The 19,709-nt window shown below is 38.9% G+C and overlaps 1 protein-coding gene across 1 annotated transcript in view; it reads right to left on the reverse strand.

The window, feature by feature from the left end:
* The window catches only part of SLC12A2 (solute carrier family 12 member 2), a 54,284-nt gene that overhangs the window by 17,771 nt on the left and 16,804 nt on the right, over positions 1-19,709 (reverse strand). The window contains exons 8-19 of the mRNA XM_070938707.1: positions 19,377-19,485; positions 18,589-18,716; positions 18,426-18,510; positions 16,084-16,235; positions 12,188-12,295; positions 11,749-11,872; positions 10,680-10,781; positions 10,120-10,275; positions 8,595-8,694; positions 7,672-7,783; positions 6,454-6,594; positions 4,852-4,958 (exon numbers count right to left, since the gene is read on the reverse strand). Coding sequence (XP_070794808.1) covers positions 4,852-4,958; positions 6,454-6,594; positions 7,672-7,783; positions 8,595-8,694; positions 10,120-10,275; positions 10,680-10,781; positions 11,749-11,872; positions 12,188-12,295; positions 16,084-16,235; positions 18,426-18,510; positions 18,589-18,716; positions 19,377-19,485 — 1,424 coding nt within the window. The remainder of the gene's footprint in view (positions 1-4,851; positions 4,959-6,453; positions 6,595-7,671; positions 7,784-8,594; positions 8,695-10,119; positions 10,276-10,679; positions 10,782-11,748; positions 11,873-12,187; positions 12,296-16,083; positions 16,236-18,425; positions 18,511-18,588; positions 18,717-19,376; positions 19,486-19,709) is intronic.

Below are 19,709 nucleotides of genomic sequence, written 5' to 3' on the forward strand. Positions count from 1 at the left end.
TGCCCCCACAGAGAAGGCTCTCCTCCTGGGGGCCGCCAGTCGACACTGTTTGGCCGACGGCACCCTGAGGAGCCCCTCTCTATGGGAGCGTACTGGTCGGTGAGAGGCTATTGGTAGCAGAAGGCGGTCTCGTAAATACCCCAGTCCGATGCCATGGAGCACTCTAAAGGTGGTAACCAAAACCTTGAAGCGCACCCGGACGACCACCGGGAGCCAGTGCAGCTTGCGCAGGAGGGGGGGTCACATGGGAGCGCCACGTCGCTCCCATAACCACCCGCGCAGCTGCATTCTGGACCAGCTGGAGCCTCCGGGTGCTCAAGGGGAGCCCCATGTAGAGAGCATTGCAGTAGTCCAGGCGGGAAGTAACGAGAGCATGGGTGACCGTATTTAACGAGTCCCGATCCAGAAAGGGACGCAACTGGCGAATCAGGTGGACCTGATAAAAAGTCCCCCTGGCCACGGCCGTCATGTGCTCTTCTAAAGACAGCCGTGAGTCCAGGAGGACACTCAAGTTGCGAACCCTCTCCGTGGGGGCCAATGACTCACCCCCAATAGTCAGTGATGGCACCAACTGACTATATCGGGATGTCGGAAACCACAGCCACTTGGTCTTGGATGGGTTGAGCCTGAGTCTGTTTCTCCCCATCCAGATCCGCACAGCCTCCAGGCACCGGGACATCACTTCAAGGGCATCATTGGGGTGGTCCGGGGTGGAGATATACAGCTGAGTGTCGTCAGCGTACTGATGGTACTTCACCCCGAAACCATGGATGATCTCACCCAGCGGCTTCACATAAATGTTGAACAGAAGGGGCGAGAGGACCGACCCTTGTGGCACCCCACATACAAGGGGCCTCGGAGTCGACCTCTGTCCCCGTCAACCCGGACTGCGACCGGTCAGAGAGAAAGGAGCAGAGCCACCGTAGGATGGTGCCCCCCACCCCTAACTCCTCTAGCCGGTGCAGCATGATACCATGGTTGATGGTATCAAAAGCCGCTGAGAGGTCTAATAGGACCAGGACAGAGGAACAACCCCTGTCCCGAGCCCTCCAGAGATCATCAACCAACGCGACCAATGCCGTTTCCGTGCTGTACCCAGGCCTGAAGCCCGACTGGAACGGATCCAGATACGACGATTCATCCAGGTACTGGGGGAGCTGTCGCGCTACCACACTCTCAACAACCTTCGCAATGAAGCGAAGGTTGGAGACTGGACGATAATTTGCCAACACTGCCGGGTCCAGGGAAGGCTTCTTGAGGAGAGGCCTCACCACCGCCTCTTTCAAGGCAGCAGGGAAGACACCCTCACTCAAAGAAGCATTTATAATCCCCTGGAGCCAGCCTCGTGTAACCTCCCGAGAGGCCAGCACCAACCAGGAGGGACACGGGTACAGTAAACATGTGGCTGCGCTCAGTCTGCCCAGTATCCTGTCCACATCTTCGGGCATCACAGAATCAAACTCTTCCCAGATAATACTCACAAGACTTGCCTCTGTCCTCCCCCCTGAATCTACCCAGTCAGAGTCCAGGTGTTCCCGAATCTGAGCGATTTTGTCATACAGATACTGTACAAAATCCTCAGCTCTACCCTCCAAGGGGTCCTCCCGCGCTTCCTGGTGGAGCAGGGAGCGGGTCACCCTAAACAGGGCGGCCGGGCGATTATCTGATGATGCAATAAGAGTGGCAAAATAGTTATACTTCGCCGCTTTTATCGCCACCAGGTAGGTCTTAATATGAGACCTTACCAGTGTTCGGTCAGATTCAGAATGGCTGGCCCTCCAACCACTCTCCAGGCGTCTTTTCCGGCGCTTCGTCTCCCTCAGCTCCTCGGTGAACCAAGGAGCCAGGCGAGATCGACGCCGGGTCAGAGGCCGCAAAGGCACGACCCGATTCAAAGCTCCAGCAGCCGCCCTATCCCAGGCGGCCACCAGCTCCTCAGTCGAGCCGTGTGCCAGAGCCTCAGGAAATGGCCCAAACTCCGTCTGGAACCTATCAGGATCCATCAGGTGCCTGAGGCGGTACCACCTCAATGGTTCCGCCTCCCTGCGGCGGGGTGCGGCGGTTCGAAGGTCAAAGCGAAGGAGGGAGTGATCTGACCATGACAAGGGCTCGATCACTATATCCCCTATCTCAAGATCACTCAACCACTGACCAGAGACAAAAAACAGGTCTAGCGTGTTTCCCCCTGTGTGAGTAGGCCATGAACTAACTGGGTCAGGTCCATGGCCGTCATGGAAGCCATGAACTCCCGAGCCACCTCAGACGCCTCACCGATGGATGGCAGGTTAAAATTCCCCATGACCATGGGCCTAGGGGGGTCAACCGCCACCGCGGCTATAACATTGAGCAGCTCGGGCAGGGCTGCCGTCACGTGGCAGGGAGCCAGGTACGTAACCAGCACGCCCATCTGCACCCCATGACCCCACTTCACAAGGAGGGACTCACATCCAGCCGTCTGAGGAACAGTGGCCTCCCTCGGACCAAGACCTTCTCTAATGACAACCGCCACCCCCCCCCGCCCCTCCTCTGTGTCCTCGGCTGATAGAATGCGCGGAAACCGGGTGGGCACATCTCAACAAGGGGACCCCCCCTCCTGGCCCAACCAGGTCTTTGTAATACCCGCCAGGTCCGCTCCCCCCTCCTGAACAAGATCACAAATGAGGGGGGCTTTATTTACCACGGACTGGGCGTTGCACAGCATCAGCCGAAGGCCCAGGGCCTGAGGGTCTGTGCAACCTGGGGAACGAGAGGAGCATTGGAGGCCGGAGCGCGCCACCGCTTGGAGCCAGTGGGCGCGCGCCCCCACAACCTGATGTGGCCCCCCTGCTCCCGCCATATCTGCCCCTCCCACCCACAGTACTGATGTAATGTCCATCCACAACACAAGCTCTAACCCCGTCCTTGACCCCGGTTCCCACACCTCTTGTGCCGTGCTCTTCAGCCAGCTCTGGCCTCCTCCCCGACATGTTCTCCCCCAAACCCACCAAGCCCACCCCCCTCCCAGAAACCTTTAAAACCTTATCTAAAAATTTCCCCAAAAAACCCCACAACCCCCTCCTTGCCGCATGCCACCTCTCGGGATTCCAAAATCCGTCATCAAGGTAGGCCCTCGATAGTGAGGAGGGCCAAACCTGCGAGAGGGGGGAGTCTCGCAGCGCAAGCAGGTCAGCAGCCAAAAACATCACACAAAACAGAGGTGGAGAGTCAACTGGTCAGGGCTTCACCAGATCGTCCAATAATACTGGGTCAAAGTAGATCTTCATATCAGGAGCTGGTTCACTGCCCTCTCACGGCAGTGAAAGGGGCCAGTGGCATCCCCCCACGTCCGGAGGATAATTATCCCAGTCACCCTCTCACAGTGACTGGGCCAGATGACACCGACAATAAAGTCACAATAGTCCATCCTTTCATCTGGTGGATGACAAACAGCCCCCTCAGCACCTGCACACTGTTTTGCCCAGTTCTCCTCCAGTTTGGGGTCGCACAAGAAGCCAGCAGTTTGTAAAGTTATTAAAGACAATGGTGATAATTCCACAGGCACAAGCTCTTCCTTGGGGCGAAAGTAGGGATAGCAGACAAAGAACCCAGTCCAAGTCCAAGGATGGGTGGCCATCAAAGGCCAACACCCACCCATACCTGGGGGAAGAAGGGGGGGGAGGAGAAGCCATCCAAGGCGACCAATAGAGCCCTGGTCAGCCTCCAGATTTAAACAGTTTAAATCTGTTTATTCTCATTCATACATTGAAAAAGAACTTTAACATCTCCTGTATGACCCAGTAGATAGATGAGATAATGACATCTCATCTTGTGCAATTGGATAAATGTTCTCAATGTCTTTATGTAAATACTAAATATAAGTGGGATAGTTGGGCCTTGCAGCCCCTTACAACAGACTGCCTAAGAGCTTGAAATCCCTTCCAGTGATGGATCACTTATACAATGCCTTCACTCTCAACCTTCACAGGCCAGCTAGAAAAATGATACTGGAAGCAACTGAATATCATTTCTCCTATGCTAATTCTAACTAAGATCACCCATAAAAATGATAAATTTAGTTCCATATCCTGTCCTGAAACCCAAGAGAAATGAACCAGATAATCTAGTTCATTCAGGGTGTTTACCTCAATAACTTCCCTTGAAAACTCTCTGTAGGTATTCAAAGAGCTGTGTTTTCTTTCATTTGAAGCTATGTTGTCAGTTATCAGTGCAATACAGGACCCTTTTTTATTGAAATCCCAGAACATCCACAACAGGAATGGAAAAAAAGCTCCTACTCTCCCCACATATGGCCAAAAGGATTCTGAATAAAATATGATATCCACTTCAGAACTATCAACATGCCTAGAGTAGGGATGTCAAACTCAATTTCATTGAGGGACGCATCAGGATTGTGTTTGACCTCTGGGGGCCAGGGTGGGTGTGGCTGCGGTGGGCATGCCCAGCATGAAGTCACTTGTGTTGGGAGTGCCTGTGGTGGCCAAAGCACTCTGCCAGTGAAAATGGGCTCCTGGGCCCTGTTTTTGGCTGCAATAGCATCTGGGATGGCTGTGCATGACCCTCCTGAGCTCCATTTTCGCTGACAGAGGCATCATGGGCCGATCGTTTGGTGTTTCCAGGGCGACCCCACGGGCCAGATCTAAGTACCGCGTGGGCCGGATTTGGACTGCGGGCCTTAAGTTTGACACTCCTGGCCTAGAAGATCAGTTTATAAGGCAGTATTGTACTGAATTACTGCCCACAATATCAGAATATACTAGCAGAAAAAGGCTGTTTATAATTATTCTGAAAACTTTGATAAATTGATAAGTATAGATATTCAGTTACAACAATATCATAAATACTACTACTTACTGTAATAAGTTGATGTAGATGTCAACATCATTCATATCAGCTGACTGCCAATCCTTCTTAAATCCAAGAACAAGAATATTTGGCCTCATTCTTCCTAGACCTGCAGCCTAGAAAAAAAAGTATATACAACATTTTGGAATGGTATGCCTATCTTTAAACTTTGCTTTATTCAGATTAGATAAAAACACTGTAATTTTTCTACCATATCTAGTCCTATGTTTTACTGGGAATAATTTGACAACACTGGCTGAAATTTCGAAGCCCTCTAAATGCCTCAAGATGAGAAATGAAATAAAAACTAATTTTGTAAGCAAATTTAAGCCCAAACATGTGACTTTCTATTTCATAGCACTGACTTAAGTTAGCATCTGGGTCACTGTATTCTTAGCTAAAACCGAAGGACCAGTATCATTTTGGAGCAATTTCTTGCTAACTATTGATTTGAGCCCTTTTGTTGCTTTTTACTGACAATCTACACTATAGCATGATATTAATGTTGGTATGTACTATCTGTGGTCCTGGCTATAGCATGTATCTCCTCAAAATCTAGGTTAATGTCTCAAAACCTTTCCTACATTTTTAATAGAACATTAGCATAAAATTACTAATATATAAGTAATCAATATTTTTATCCACATTCTCATACTTTTTGAAGTTACTATGCCACTCAAAGGTACTCAATGAGAGTGGCTTGTAGGAAGGATCAGAACAGTAGCATTTCTCCCATACCTACCTAATTACAGTAAACACAAACAGAATAGGCTATAAAGAGATGAGAATGGCACCTATTTTCTGAGAATGGCACCTATTTTCCTACTGAAATAATGTACTATTGGGGCAGGATTTGCAGTTGTTTCCTGATTCCTCTCAGCCACTTTCTAGATTTTTCTATGAAACTCAGAAAGGAGGGTACAATTATAAAGGTAAAGGAGCCCAACAGAAATATCTCTGTACAGAGACCTAACATTTTCATTCTATTCTGGATGAAATTATTTCTGAAAGGGAGCAAGAGAATGGTTTTGTCATAAGACCACACAGAATTTTATAGCTTTAAGACTTACTTCAAATCTATTGTCATGTCGCTGTCTAATGAAGAGAATATGCAAATACACATTTCTTGAATACCTGTACCTTTCAATAATATGGCAGAGTAGAATAAGTAGCTCTATATAAGCTATAGCAATTTTTAGAATGGTCTGTAGCAAGTGAGAGAGAGTGAATTGCAATCCACCTTCACAATGCATGAAACCCAGCTGCAGAAAAATTAGTTTCCCTTCCTCTGCTTTTTGATACTCAAAACCAAAAGAATGTCAATTTCTAATACATGAAAAACAATCAAGCTTCTATTTGTGGTGTATGAGAAACAGTGTTCATCTATTCCTGACCATTTTTATTTTCTGGATATTACTTTTCCTATAATGTAATTCTAAAACATGTATAGATAACATCTATTTATAAACATAAGTGATCTTGTAAAACCTTCCCATCTTTCAGGATGTATGTTATTATATCACAAATTATACAAAATAATTTGTATAATAATATAATAAAAAACACAAATAATTACAAAAGAGAAAACTCCCTTTTATTAAGATCACTTACCTGCATTAAGTACTGTGCACCATCTCTCATGTCTTCTGCATGTACTGGAGCATAAAATGCTTTCATCTTGTTTTTAATAAGCCACCGTTGGTACCTGGCCAAGTCAGCTGACAATTCCTTCATGGCTTGCCTGCGAGGACCCTAAAAGAGACATAACCCCTCATCAAAATTTTTGGAAGAAATTTAAATGTGCATTCCTCATTGAAGACCATGTACTGCCCTATCAAAAGATACGATATCACTTAGATTAGATAAAAAATATCCTAAGCAAATTATTTAGAACAAATAAATTATTTAGAACATAAATCATAAACTATGAACCATAAATTAGTATCCTTTTTTAACACAAAAGCCAAACTAAAAAAAAAAAAAAACCCTTTACTGATAACCACTCTCAATTTAGAAATCTCACATACCCTATATGAATGGGTAACATACATGGTGATTTTTATATAGATATATATAAAGATCACCAATATATATGTTACCCATTTCACAGGGTATGAGAAAATGCAGAAACTGTATACCTAAAACCTTCTGCATCTCAAATATTTCCATGTACTCTGATATCTGAATATTAGACAGACTAGGCTTGTCAAAATGGTCGTCAGTAGCTAGCAAACAACTCATTCTCCATCATCTCATCTGCATGCTTCTATTCAGTCAATTACAATATTATAAAACTTACATAAGACAAACATTACTCTCTATACAAGCAATAACTGGTTTTACAAAAATAATATAATGGGCAACATGCAAAACTTTAATAACATTTTAGTGTTTTATGATATTAAATTGTAACTTCCAGCAGCAAAGGAACTTAATAAAAATATTTTAAACTTGTATCATGCTACAGATGTTATTTGTAATACTGACTGATAAGATCTTTTTATCAATAGTAATTTTTGAATGGTCACTGTTAATTACGTTATATAAAAAAGCAATTATCTGAAAGGAAGACTTTTTCTTCATCTTTACCTTTACCTGCTTTATGATTATTAAGAATCAAGATGGCTACCGGATTTAAAGATAAAACTATTAAACAAAAAAATTATTTGATGCCGTAACTAGAGTATCACTATTTCCTTTTATTTCATATCTTCTATTTCATGCAATTTGCATTATCTTAGACTTCTAGATAAATGAAGGGAAAGGGAAAAATTACAACGGGACATGGATAATTTTTTGAGAAGTATAGCCAATTATTTAAAGACTTACCCTATGTACGTGACCACAGATCATCAATCCTACATTTTTGGTGAAGGCATGGACCAGATGAAGCAAAGCTGGGCGTGAGTTTGGAGCACCACTCATGACAAGGCATTGTGGCCTAATTTTAGATTCAAACAACAGTTAACATGTACATTTTTGCAATCCAATCTGAACTATTTTTAATGTTGCCATTAAGCAGTATCTACACATGAAAACAATCCAGAATTAGCACCATGTTTTTCATGTGACTGGAATCACCATTTATTATTCGTTTGTAATATCAAGACTCCCTTATACTGGCCTTGAATAATGTTGTCCAAGTGAAAAGTATGGCCTACATATATATTTACTAAAATAAAGACATGGATTCTGACCTAATCTATTGGTCAGGAACTAGGCCAGGGGTGAAATGCTACCGTTTTGCTCCAGTTCGGGCATGCGCAGCACGCGCCAAAAGGAGGCTTGGGAAGGTAAGTAGAACAGCAAGCGGGGGGGGGGACGGGACACGGAGTAAGTTTCAAAATTCTTCTTCTGAGATCCATAACAATATCACACAGTGAAGCTAGAAACTAGCCACTTATATGTTTTGTCAGAGGAATGCTTAGTCCAAATCCACAATAGGGAAGTGCATTAAATGAATTCTGTAATCTATGCATATTTCAAACCATATTTACCATATCACCAATCAAGTCACTTTAAAAGATCTAAAGGAAAACGGTAAACAGGAATATGCAAGATCAATAAGGCTATAATCATTCTATAACCATCCAATACCAACAGCAACACATTTTGAACATTCCAATTCAGTGTAAGTCAACTGACCCTAATTTTCCAAACATTTGACTTCAAAAATATATATTTTTTCTCCCCAGACTGCTGTTCTTATATTTCAAGTCTAGCAATATACCGATTATTATTTTTCAAGTTACCTGAAGTTTTTTACATGGTCTTCCACACCAGTAAGGCGGACAGCATGCTGCAAAGCATTCAGGTAAGTCAAAGCTTGAGTTGAGGAACCCCAGTTCACATCTGCAAAAACAACTTTAATGTTGAAACAGAAAATGCCCTATAGCAATCTTAATTTCCAGGAAACATAACTGAATGTTATACTCATGCTTCTACTTATCAGGGAAGCTACATCCCAGCATGACTCAAGAGTTATATATTAAAATAAATTATCTTAGCATTTCATTAAGAAAAAATAAATAAACTACATAGGCAGCACCACTAGCAATTTACTTGACCCTAAAATGTATTTTTTATAATCAAATAAAGTATCTTATGGGGGCATAATATGTTCTCTTCAGACAAGTTTCAAGAATAATCAGATACACATTTTTTTATATTTTTATAGCTAAATAAATGAGGGAATAGGGATTCTTCAAATTTTAATATAAAGGATAATTAATAGTTACCATGGGTACATTTATTAGAAAAAAGCTCTAGCTAAGTTTCTAAGAGTCTTAGAATCTTGACTATAGATTAATGACTATATGACACGACTATAAGAAATTAGAGTAGAATATTAATTGGTAAAAAGAATTAGAATGGCATTCTGGACAAACAGTTTCAGAAAGTGATGAGGTAATCTGGGCTCAAGAAAAAGATATAAGAATCCTATTTGAAAAAGTCCCAGAGGACAGAAGTAATGAATGAGAAGTCAAGAAGCTATACTGTGAGGTAATAGTGAACTTTCAAGGCACAAAGCAGAGCATCAGATTTCAGATTTATGACTAAAGAAACTTAAGAAAGAAGAAACCTAAGGAATCTAAGGAAAAAGATATGGAAAATGAATTGATTCTAAAACCCAAATGTAACCAAGGAAACCTTTACTGCCTTTCTTCAAAGCTGTGTGAATTTTGCTGAGATGGAGCTTAAGAGAGTCTGGTCTGAAAGAAAAACTATTGAAGGCATATTAGCTAAGAACGTCTTGCAAAATAGGACTGCTGTGTAAACATATAATAAAATGATTGAACTATTCAAACATTTGAAAAATAATGCTTTATTTCCCTTTATTACTAATTCCCTCGACAAAGTGTTACTCTGAAAAAATGAAGGTTTCAATTTTACCATATAGACCAGTGATGGTGAACCTTTTCGGCACTGAGTGCCCAAACTGGAACACACGCACACATGCACACCGGAGCACCGGAAACCCAAAGACCAGCTGGCCAGCCAGCTGCACTTGCCAGCCAGCTGGTCTTTGGGTTTCTGGCACAAATGAAGACCAGCTGGCCGGCATTCATATGCGCGCCAGAAACCAGAAGTACAGCTGGCAACGGCGCACATGCCCACAGAGAGGGCTCTGGCATGTGTGCCATAAGTTCGCCATCACAGATATAGACAAATCCTGATTTTAATTTACTTCACCTAAACTTAACATTAGGCTTGGAGTGAAGTAGCAGTAAAGGGGAAAACCATGCATACCCCACTGCCTAAAAAATATGTACCCACCTGGCTTCTTGTAAGTTACATAAATGTAGAGTCCTAGAACAATAACATATGTGAGGAGTGCTGCCCGCCAGTTAATAACAAACATAACTATGCAGCAGAGAATTGCTCCAATTAGAGATATCCACATGTTGTAGTATTTAAAAGCAGGACGCCAGCCTATTCAAAAGCAAATAAAAATTAAATAAACATATATACATATGTCTATATATCTGTATCATATATGTTATACGACATATATAAAACCTATCCTTTAATTGTCACGTTAATATGTTGTATAAACAAAAGCTTGTTACATAAATTTTCCAGCATTCATATATGCAGTTGCTATGTACTATGTACTTAAATATATTAAAAATGAAAGAAAATAATATAGTAATACTATGCCTTCTCCCCACCCTCCAAACTTTTGCGATGCAAAAGTGATTGCAATCTGATTAAGCTGAAAATTATTTTTTATTGCTGTTGGTGTTTATTTTAAAAATGAGTGTACAATTAGCGCTGTTGAAAAATATTTTTAAAAAGACCCCATGCTCTCACTAGGATCAATATAAAATTCATACCTGGTGATTTTGCCAGTGAAGCATGGAACACGGAAAAATTAATTAAAGCATAGGAAGCCAAGAAGAAATTGGAAATAATTGGAGCAATTAAATTCAATTCAGCTGCAAAGACAGAAACACATAATCATATAGATTTTTAGAGCAGACTGCTATGGAAAAACATATTGAATTGGTGGCTCTTTTGATTTTGTATTCTTTGTAGTCTTTTATACTGAGGCACTTACATGAACGACAGACAGAACTTCCAAGAGTGGTGCTACAAATTAAAAGGACTGTCTTCTTCATATATGCAGACATATGCAATCTGGATTAGGGTGGCAAAAGTGGCTTTTCTGCTAAAGCTTTTTGCACTTAATTGGGATAGCAGGATGAGACAACTCTGGAACTGAAATCAAGCTGAAATATCTCTTACTAAGAATATAGAGAAATGTATAAATACACAGAATCTCTCTCTCTCTCTCTCTCCTCAGCACAGGTTCCACAAAACCCCCTTCCAAACTTTAAGAGTATGCAAAATGTTCAGCACTAGAAATATTTTAAATCTGAAATATTTTGAACTTTCTAGAAGCATTCCAAAACTGTATTTATGGATCTAAAATTCTCTTCTAATGGATGGAATAGTATTGGTATACTTCTGGTAAGGGTTTGTACAGCTGTTCTGAATTAAAAATGGGATGTTTTTGATACAGGTCTAAGGTATTTGACCTTAGACCTGTCATGTTAATAACTTATTTTTAATAATGCAATATTTTGCATACCATGAGAGTTAAGCACGTTAATTTACACAGGAATCTTTTTCATAGTGTAATTGCAAGGTAGAAATATTTCTTGGCATTTGTTAATGTTGAGCACTGGATTAACAAAAAGATTCTTCAAATATTTAGAAAATGAGAAATTCTAGTGACAAGCCCTTGAAGTCTAACTAGTTAATGTGACTAATGAAAATAGTCTATATAAAACTTGTAAGGCTCAGTTCAGGTATTGTATTGTCATATTTTATTTCCACAGATCATGCCACATAATTCAGATTTTTAAAAAAGTTTTGTATACAAATATGATTTAAACTAACCAATTAATATGAATCCAAGAGCAATCACAAAAGTGAGAAGATACCCTCGTAAAGGTTCATTATTTTTCCCATAACCTTTAGCAAATATCAGAAAACCCGGATAGATATTGTCTTTGCACAATGCCTAGGATCAAAAGAGATAACCAATTAAAGTATGAACATATAAAAAAAACACTCAAGGCATTACGTCTTAAAAGACAAGGGCCAAGCATATATAGACTGTAATAAAAAATTCAATAACATTAAAACTGTACAGATCATCAACAATCTAGCCACAAGACAATATAGTTGAAAGCAGGCAGCATTATTAGATATATTGTAGTTTTTTTTAAAAAAATGAAGACTTACTACATAAATTATAAGCTTGTACAAGTTGAGAAAAGTATTTTTTTTAATATGAAGCATGTTTGAAGAAAACAATGAAAACAATCCTTCTTACCTGAAAGATTTTAGGTGCACTGACAAGAGAGGCTAATGCTGAAGAAAGAGTTGCAGAAAATATACCAGCTGTTATCAGTGGGGCAAATCCTGATACCATGCTCATTACCTGTATATTGAATAGGAAATAAGAAAATAGTTTGCAGGGAAGAATTAATGTTATGAAAAAATGGAATCTGTATTAAGACTGATTATCTATATTTTGAAAGCAAGGCCCATTCTGCTTGCATTTAAACATTTTAAACTGTTTCATAAATGAATTATTTTTTTAATTGAAGGAGCCAGGGGTGAAATCCAGCAGGTAACAGGTTCTGGAGAACCTGTAGCGGAAATTTTGAGTAGTTTGGAGAACTGGCAAATACCACCTCTGGCTGGCCCCAGAATGGGGTGGGAATGGAGATTTTGCAATATCCTTCCCCCAGGAGGGGAGGGAATGGAGACTTTGCAGTATCCTTCCCCTGGAGTGGGGTAGGAATGGAGATTTTGCAATATCCTTCCTCTGCCAGCCCACCAAGCCACGCTCACAGAATCGGTAGGGGAAAAAATTGGATTTCACCCCTGGATGGAGCCAAATTCAAGTTACCTAGATTACTGAGACAGCAGATAGGCAGATAATATTCCTTTAAAACAGTGGTTTTAATTTTCCTATTTTAAACAATACTTTTGTGATATTTGTTAACACTATTTGTCTGGAATGCGAATGATACTGTCTCACCATTATGTATTCAGTACCCTTGTAATCCTGGCAAGCTCTTGGTTCCAATTACAATACAAACACTGAAGAGGATCAGACATATGAGTTTTATTGGACAGAAAATTCAAGAAAAAATTAATACTGTGAATAATTCTTACTTTGAAACAGCTGTAAAATAATGGGGTAATATATAGGCTGTCAATGAGATTATTATCCTCAAAGAACTACAAAGTAATTACAGCTTTAAAACTTTTTAAATTTTACAAAAGAAATGCAACTTCCTAAAAAACATTCAGTGGCAATATTTCTAATTAAAATATTTCTTGCATGCTCTGTTTGGCCTCAATGCCCTCATAATTTCTGAAAACTTGATGACATGAAAAGTGTTTGCCAAGACTAAACCTGAAATTATTACAGAAAAGAAAATAAAAAAGGAAAGAAAAACAAATAAAGTTGACTGGGTGACTTTAATTCAGTCATTCTCTCTCAGCTCAATCTACCTCACAGGCTTGTTGTGGGGAAAATAGGAGTAGAAAGGAGTACAGACACAATGACTCTTAAGCAAGATGGCCTCACTTAATGACCCAACTCCCTGCTCCCCCGATACAGTCATTAAATGAATTGTCTTTAAGCAGAGCATAGGGTGCCTCAGGCCTCCTAGCGCAGGCACAGGCCCATCTGCCCTGAGCCTCTCAAGGCCTCCCCCCCACCCCCAAAACACCCTATGATCCATTTCTCGTCACTTTGGTACCTGCAGGCTTTTTAGGTCCATGCAGGACTTTCCCTTCAATCCTTAATGAAATAAAATTTTAATCAAAGTTTAAGAATTTTTTAAAAATGAAAATAAATCAATTTAAAAAATTTGACACTAAAGGGAAGTAAATATATTAGTTAAAGGAGAAAATTACACAAGCCTAATTAACAGTTAATTAACTGGGATAGATACCGAAGGGCACTTTTGAAAACACAGAATCAGAAATTAATATCAACAATGTCAATAGCAATGTTTGTTTCTATCAATAGTTTGTGTCCAAAAATATTATGGAAGAAATTTCAAGTGAAGAACAAGTTTTACTTGACAAGACAGATATGGATAGAAATGGATCTACAAATGACCATTATAAAAATGACATGGAAAAGGACACCTCTCTATATGGTTTCATGCCTTCCCCTACATTTGACTCATTACAGTTTACCTATCGGAAGAACCGCTCTATAGATGATGCACTTTCCTGTGTGTTTCATCTTAGCTTGGTGCACCTGGAGGAGAAGAATACTCATGTGCAAATGCTGTTTATTGATTTTAGTTCAGTGTTCAACACAATCATCCTCAGCATTTGGTGAACAAACTAGGCCTATTAGGTTTTAATACTCCTCTATGTATTTGATTTCCTTATTGATAGGCCCCCGTTTGTGCGAATTGGAATAAAAATTTCCAACTCTATCTCCTTGTGTACAGGTTTCCCATAGGGCTGTGTCTTGAATCCGCTACTGTTCACCTTGATGACCTACAACTGTTGTGCCAAATCTGCTACAAATAATATTGTGAAGTATGCGGATGACACAGCAGTCGTGGGTTTTATCCAGAACGATAATGAAGATACTTATAGGGAAGAGGTGAAGGCTCTGGTGGACAGGAGCAATACAAGTAACCTGGTTCTAAATGTTAATAAAACAAAGGGGATCATTGTAGATTTTAGAAAGAGCCAGCATAGTCATGTTCGACTCAGTATCAAGGATGCAGCTGTAGAAGTGGTCAACAGTATTAAGTATCTGGGGGTGCAGATAATTAACAATCTGAACTGGTCTCTCCACACGTCATCCTTAGTGAAGCATGCAAACCAGCATTTCCTACATCGGTTGAGGAGAGCACATCTTTCTCTTTCTATCCTGGCCACTTTTTACAGAGGCACGATTGAGAGCATTTTAACAAACTGCATCACTGTTTGGTTTGGTGGTAGCAGTGCCTCAGATACGAAGTCCATACAGAGAGTGGTAAGGACAGCCGAGAAGATTATAGGAAGCTCACTTCCTGTTATTCAGGATACTGCTTATAAGAGCTATGTGCTTAAGAGTCAAAGCATTGTTAGAGACCCCACACACCCATTTTACAACCTGTTTCTGTTGCTTCCCTCTGGGAGGAGGTTTCGAAGTATTTCTAGCAGGACTACCCGATTCTGTAACACCTTTGTTCCCTATGCCATCTGTCTGGTAAACTCACAAGTTTTGTTTTTCTTGCCGTGTGCATGTATACATCCAAACTATACTATGTTGTTTCTCTGTGTCATATAATATATGTGGGTATATGCATATTTCTTTATTTATATTTTTGTGATGTTTATATAGTGTACATTCGAGGTGGTGACTCTTTGAGAGCTGTATGCAACAAAATTTCATTTTAATGTATGCCGATTAGTGTACATTTACAGTGACAATAAAATTACTCTAAGTCTAAGTCTAAGACATGCAAACCAAGTTGATATTTAATAATAAAAAGGAAAATAAATATAATAAACCAAGAGAGTGACCTGGGCAATTCTTTACATTGGATTTACAAAAAAGCTTGTTAAAGCTTTCAAGAATCTTGTGAGAAAGGACAAAAAAGAAATCAAATCAAATTTTGCAACATTTGAATGGACAAAAAATTAAGATTTTGAAAAGGAAGGAATATAAAGTTGGTTTCTTTGATCACGGTCATAATAAGATATGTTATTGCTGGTAATCCTTAATGGACATTCTACTGATACTAGGACTGAAATAATATGCTTTATGAATTTGTTACAGATAAGAGATGGGATGGATATAGGATGAAGAGATCATTGTAAACTAAGAGGGGGTGAAGAGTTACAAAAATGTGTATGATGAACATGATGAAGATGGAAGACCACTATTTCATATATTTTTCTCTATTCTTTCCTTTCCCTTTGTTTTTTCTTCTCTGCACCTTTCACTTTCTCTTTTTTATATTAGATTTTACTATTGTAATTAAAATCCGATAGACAGATAGACAGAGTGTATGAAGGAGGTGACAAAAAGGAACCACCAACACAAAAGCATAGAAAAGTATGACTTTCAATTAAACATCCAAGGAGAGAAACATTTTCCATTTTAAATATTTGATTTCACATCCTTTTAACACAAAAAGATCTTTCTTTATAAAATCGTGATATGGAAAAATTTCCAGGATTGGAAATGGTGTTTACCTGGAAGTCATGCATTAGTCCATAAGTACATTTTGTTGTTTCACAGGAAGAGAAATCAAAATTCAGTTTACAAGCTGCTGATGTACAGTTTGTCAGCTCATTCACAATTGTGTCATTAAGATTCCCAGTGGCATCCCGAACAACACAGGAACCTAGAAAAGTAGATAAAGAAGAAATGATTTACCAAGCAGAAAAGCATACTGCATTACAGCTATCTTAACCCTATCTATAAAGAAGGTCATTTAGATTTTGTTAAAGATCTTCATAAATATATCAGCAGCTACTCCACCCCCAGGATGGATGCTGTCCAGTAGGGAATTTTTTTCTCCCCTGCTGACAATCTGCTGTTTTTGTTGCCAAAACTGATTCTTTGGCAGTGTTGCTTCCTGGATTTCAATGGGGGCACCTAGGAATGACCCAAGACAACTTTTGGACAGCTGTGCCCTACCTGGGAGGAGGAGTCTCAAAGATTCCAGCTCCCTATAGGAGCAGCCGGAAAGTCATTGGTGTTTTCTCCACCTCTTCCTATCAGCAGAACGTTCTCATAAGCAAGCCTGGGCTTTAAGTTCACTTTTTCAAGTTTTGTTTTGTTCTTTATCTTTAAAGGTTAATTGGCTGGCTGAATGCTGATTTATTTTAACCCCTGCTGGATTTTATCTGTTTTTTCTGCTTTTCTTCTTTGATCTATTTGACTATACTCATTAACTTCATTAACTTCTTGGAACCAGATATCCAGAAAATACCTTCCCTGTTCTTTTAACTTTTCCTTGTCCTGTTTATCTACTATATTGAGCTACAACATATCAGATTACAGAGGGAAGGAGGCTGACACTTAGTGGGGAAAAAATTGCTTGGCAACATGCAATCTTTAGGTGAAAATTTTTCTAGAATGTTTGATGGACTCATAAAGAGCATAGAAAACATTCAGATGAAACCGAATATAAATAAATCAAATCCACAAAAGGAATGCAATTTCATAGCAGTAAATTCATTGGGAAGAAATATGGAGTCAGAAATAACAAGTCCGTGGAAAACATTCAGAGACATATACCATGATAGAAATAGCAGATGTAATTTTTTTTGTTTCAGTCTATATAGCCTTAAACCCAAAAGAGCAATTGAATCTACTAGAATAGTGGTTGTCAACCTGTGGTCCATGGACCTCTGGGGGGAGGGGGGCATGATGTCATCACAGGGGTCCATGAAGGCTTGAAGAAAGTTATGATTTAAATCTTAAGTCATAGGGGTCTGTGGCTACAAAAGATATTTAAAGGGGGTCCGGTTAAGATTTTATTTGTGGAAAGAAAGGGGAAAGAGGTTTTTGCAGACCTCATCTCCCCATCCTACCTTCTATGCTACTAGGGAAACAGAATTGTAAAAATGCCATATTCTTGAATGATATGATTCTTAAATGCCATATAAGCATCACTAAACTAAACTACTTTTTATGAACTAGGTAAAAAAAAATATTACTAAGAACTAACATACAGTTATCAGATTGTCTTAGTAATTAACATTGTTCTTCATAAATTAATTTTAAGCAACTTTAGAGAAACAACACCTCAGAAGTGTAAAAAAAACCCCTGTGGACTAAATTCTGGTAAAATTAGGTTTATTTTGTCTAATTTAACATTTTTTAAATAAAAGTTTGTCTTATATGTTATAAAGAAGAAATATAGGTTCTCAGTAATGATTCTTCTTCTTTCTTTTGGATTCAACTTTTTAATAATTTCTTTAACAACATTTTGTTCTGTATGCTTGGCTCCAGTATCCTATACTGCTAATCTGATATTTTGGAAAGCTAAGCACTGCTTAGAAACCCATACACTATAAATTTACACTGGCAGTATAAAAATCTAAGTAACATAAAACATAAATAACATAAAAAGCAAAAGCAAAAACAATGTCTGGTTTTGGGGAGAATTTCTACTGAAATGGCTATTATGTTTTATAAAGACACAAATTTAACTTCACAATATCTACAATCTATTTTTAGAAAATTTTAAACAACTAATTTACCTGAATTGCAGTTTAGGTTTTCTTGTCCTTTTTGTTCTCCTTTAGAAGCATATATAAATAATATTTATAATATTATTCTTGCCTTACCTTTTCTGCCTATATAGATATAAATACTTGGTAATACCAAGTGGACTACAGTACAGAAGATTGATCTAAGATGATACATAGTAGATAGATAAATTTTGTATTTGGTAAATTATAAGATGGTTGTTTCTATATGAAGAATAAACAATAATTCAAATTGTAAAAACCAACCTGGGAAAAATTATGCACACACACACATCAAGAAACTTCCAAATAATTTAGAAGTGAAAATTGCTTACCTACTGATACTGCTAATCCTATGTAAACCACTGTAGTGATTAAGATGGCTAGCAGTGTCCCTTTAGGTATGGCTGATTGAGGATCCTGGAAAAAAATGAATTTATAAACCACAAGTACACTCCAAAGAACTGAATAGTGACAAAATAACTAAACATTACTCACCGCAAGATCACCTGAGATATTTGCACCAGCTAAAATGCCTGTTGCAGCTGGGAAAAATATAGCAAATACTGAAAAGAAAGTTTGTCCCTCTCTGAAATCTGGTCCAAAGTTTTCCGAAAATATTTCAGCTATTAAATAAGAATGTTAAAAAAAAGATTATTTTAACATTGTGTTGTCCAATAAACTTCGTATTTATTATTCCACTGAAGAAACTACAAGGAAACTTTAAAAAATTATGTAATACTTAAAAAAACAAACTGTAAGGTGGATATTTAAAGATGTGCTGTGTTTTTTCACAAACACAATCTTTCACCAAATCAGTGTATCTTTCTACTACCTGTTATTTTTCTCCCATTATTAACTAAAGCACAGATATTAATTTAATCCACTTTTAAATTTACAAGAATTCCTGTAGGATTACAGTAGACATATTAATTAGAAACAGCAAACAGGTCGTCCTCACTTATTGAACAGTCTTCGGATGACTGTTTAAAATTAGAACAGTGCTGGAAAAAACAACTTTACAACCTGCTTACAATCTTTTATGACCTTTGCAATATCCCTCAGTCACGTGATTCCCCATTACAGACAGTACACATCCTATATCTGACCTTTGGGGTTTTTTAGTTTTTTTCTTTTTTCCCCATCTTGCAGAACAGAGATGGGATTGTGAGAAAACAAGCTGTTTGCTCTTCTACACATCAAAAGCAATGTGATTGTGCTGAAAGCAGGAAAGGGTCAGGCAAAGGAGAAATTACTTACAGAAATTACTTGCTTTTTTGTCTTACCTTTGTAACCAAAAAATCCTTTAGGCTTCTTATTCTCAAATGGAATAAATGTTCCTATGATGAAGTCAACAATAGCTACTAGTAATATCACCAGCAGAACAATCTGTGCCTATAATTTTCAAGTAGTTAATATCAAGTGGTTAATATATTTATATAAAACAATTCTCCAAATTAAAACCAACACTATATTTAGATACATTGATCTATTAGTTAACAGTGAAATATAAATTTTAAAGGTTTGGGATTTCTATTTTTAATTAATGCTGTCTGCTTATCAAAAATATTCTTTTATACTGAATAAATTTAAAAGCATAGTTCACCAATTTCTATTAT

The sequence above is a fragment of the Pituophis catenifer genome, unplaced genomic scaffold (genome assembly GCF_029215685.1).
Source record: "Pituophis catenifer annectens isolate HBS135680 unplaced genomic scaffold, rPitCat1.0.hap2 SCAF_2, whole genome shotgun sequence".
In the NCBI taxonomy this organism is placed as follows: domain Eukaryota; kingdom Metazoa; phylum Chordata; class Lepidosauria; order Squamata; family Colubridae; genus Pituophis; species Pituophis catenifer.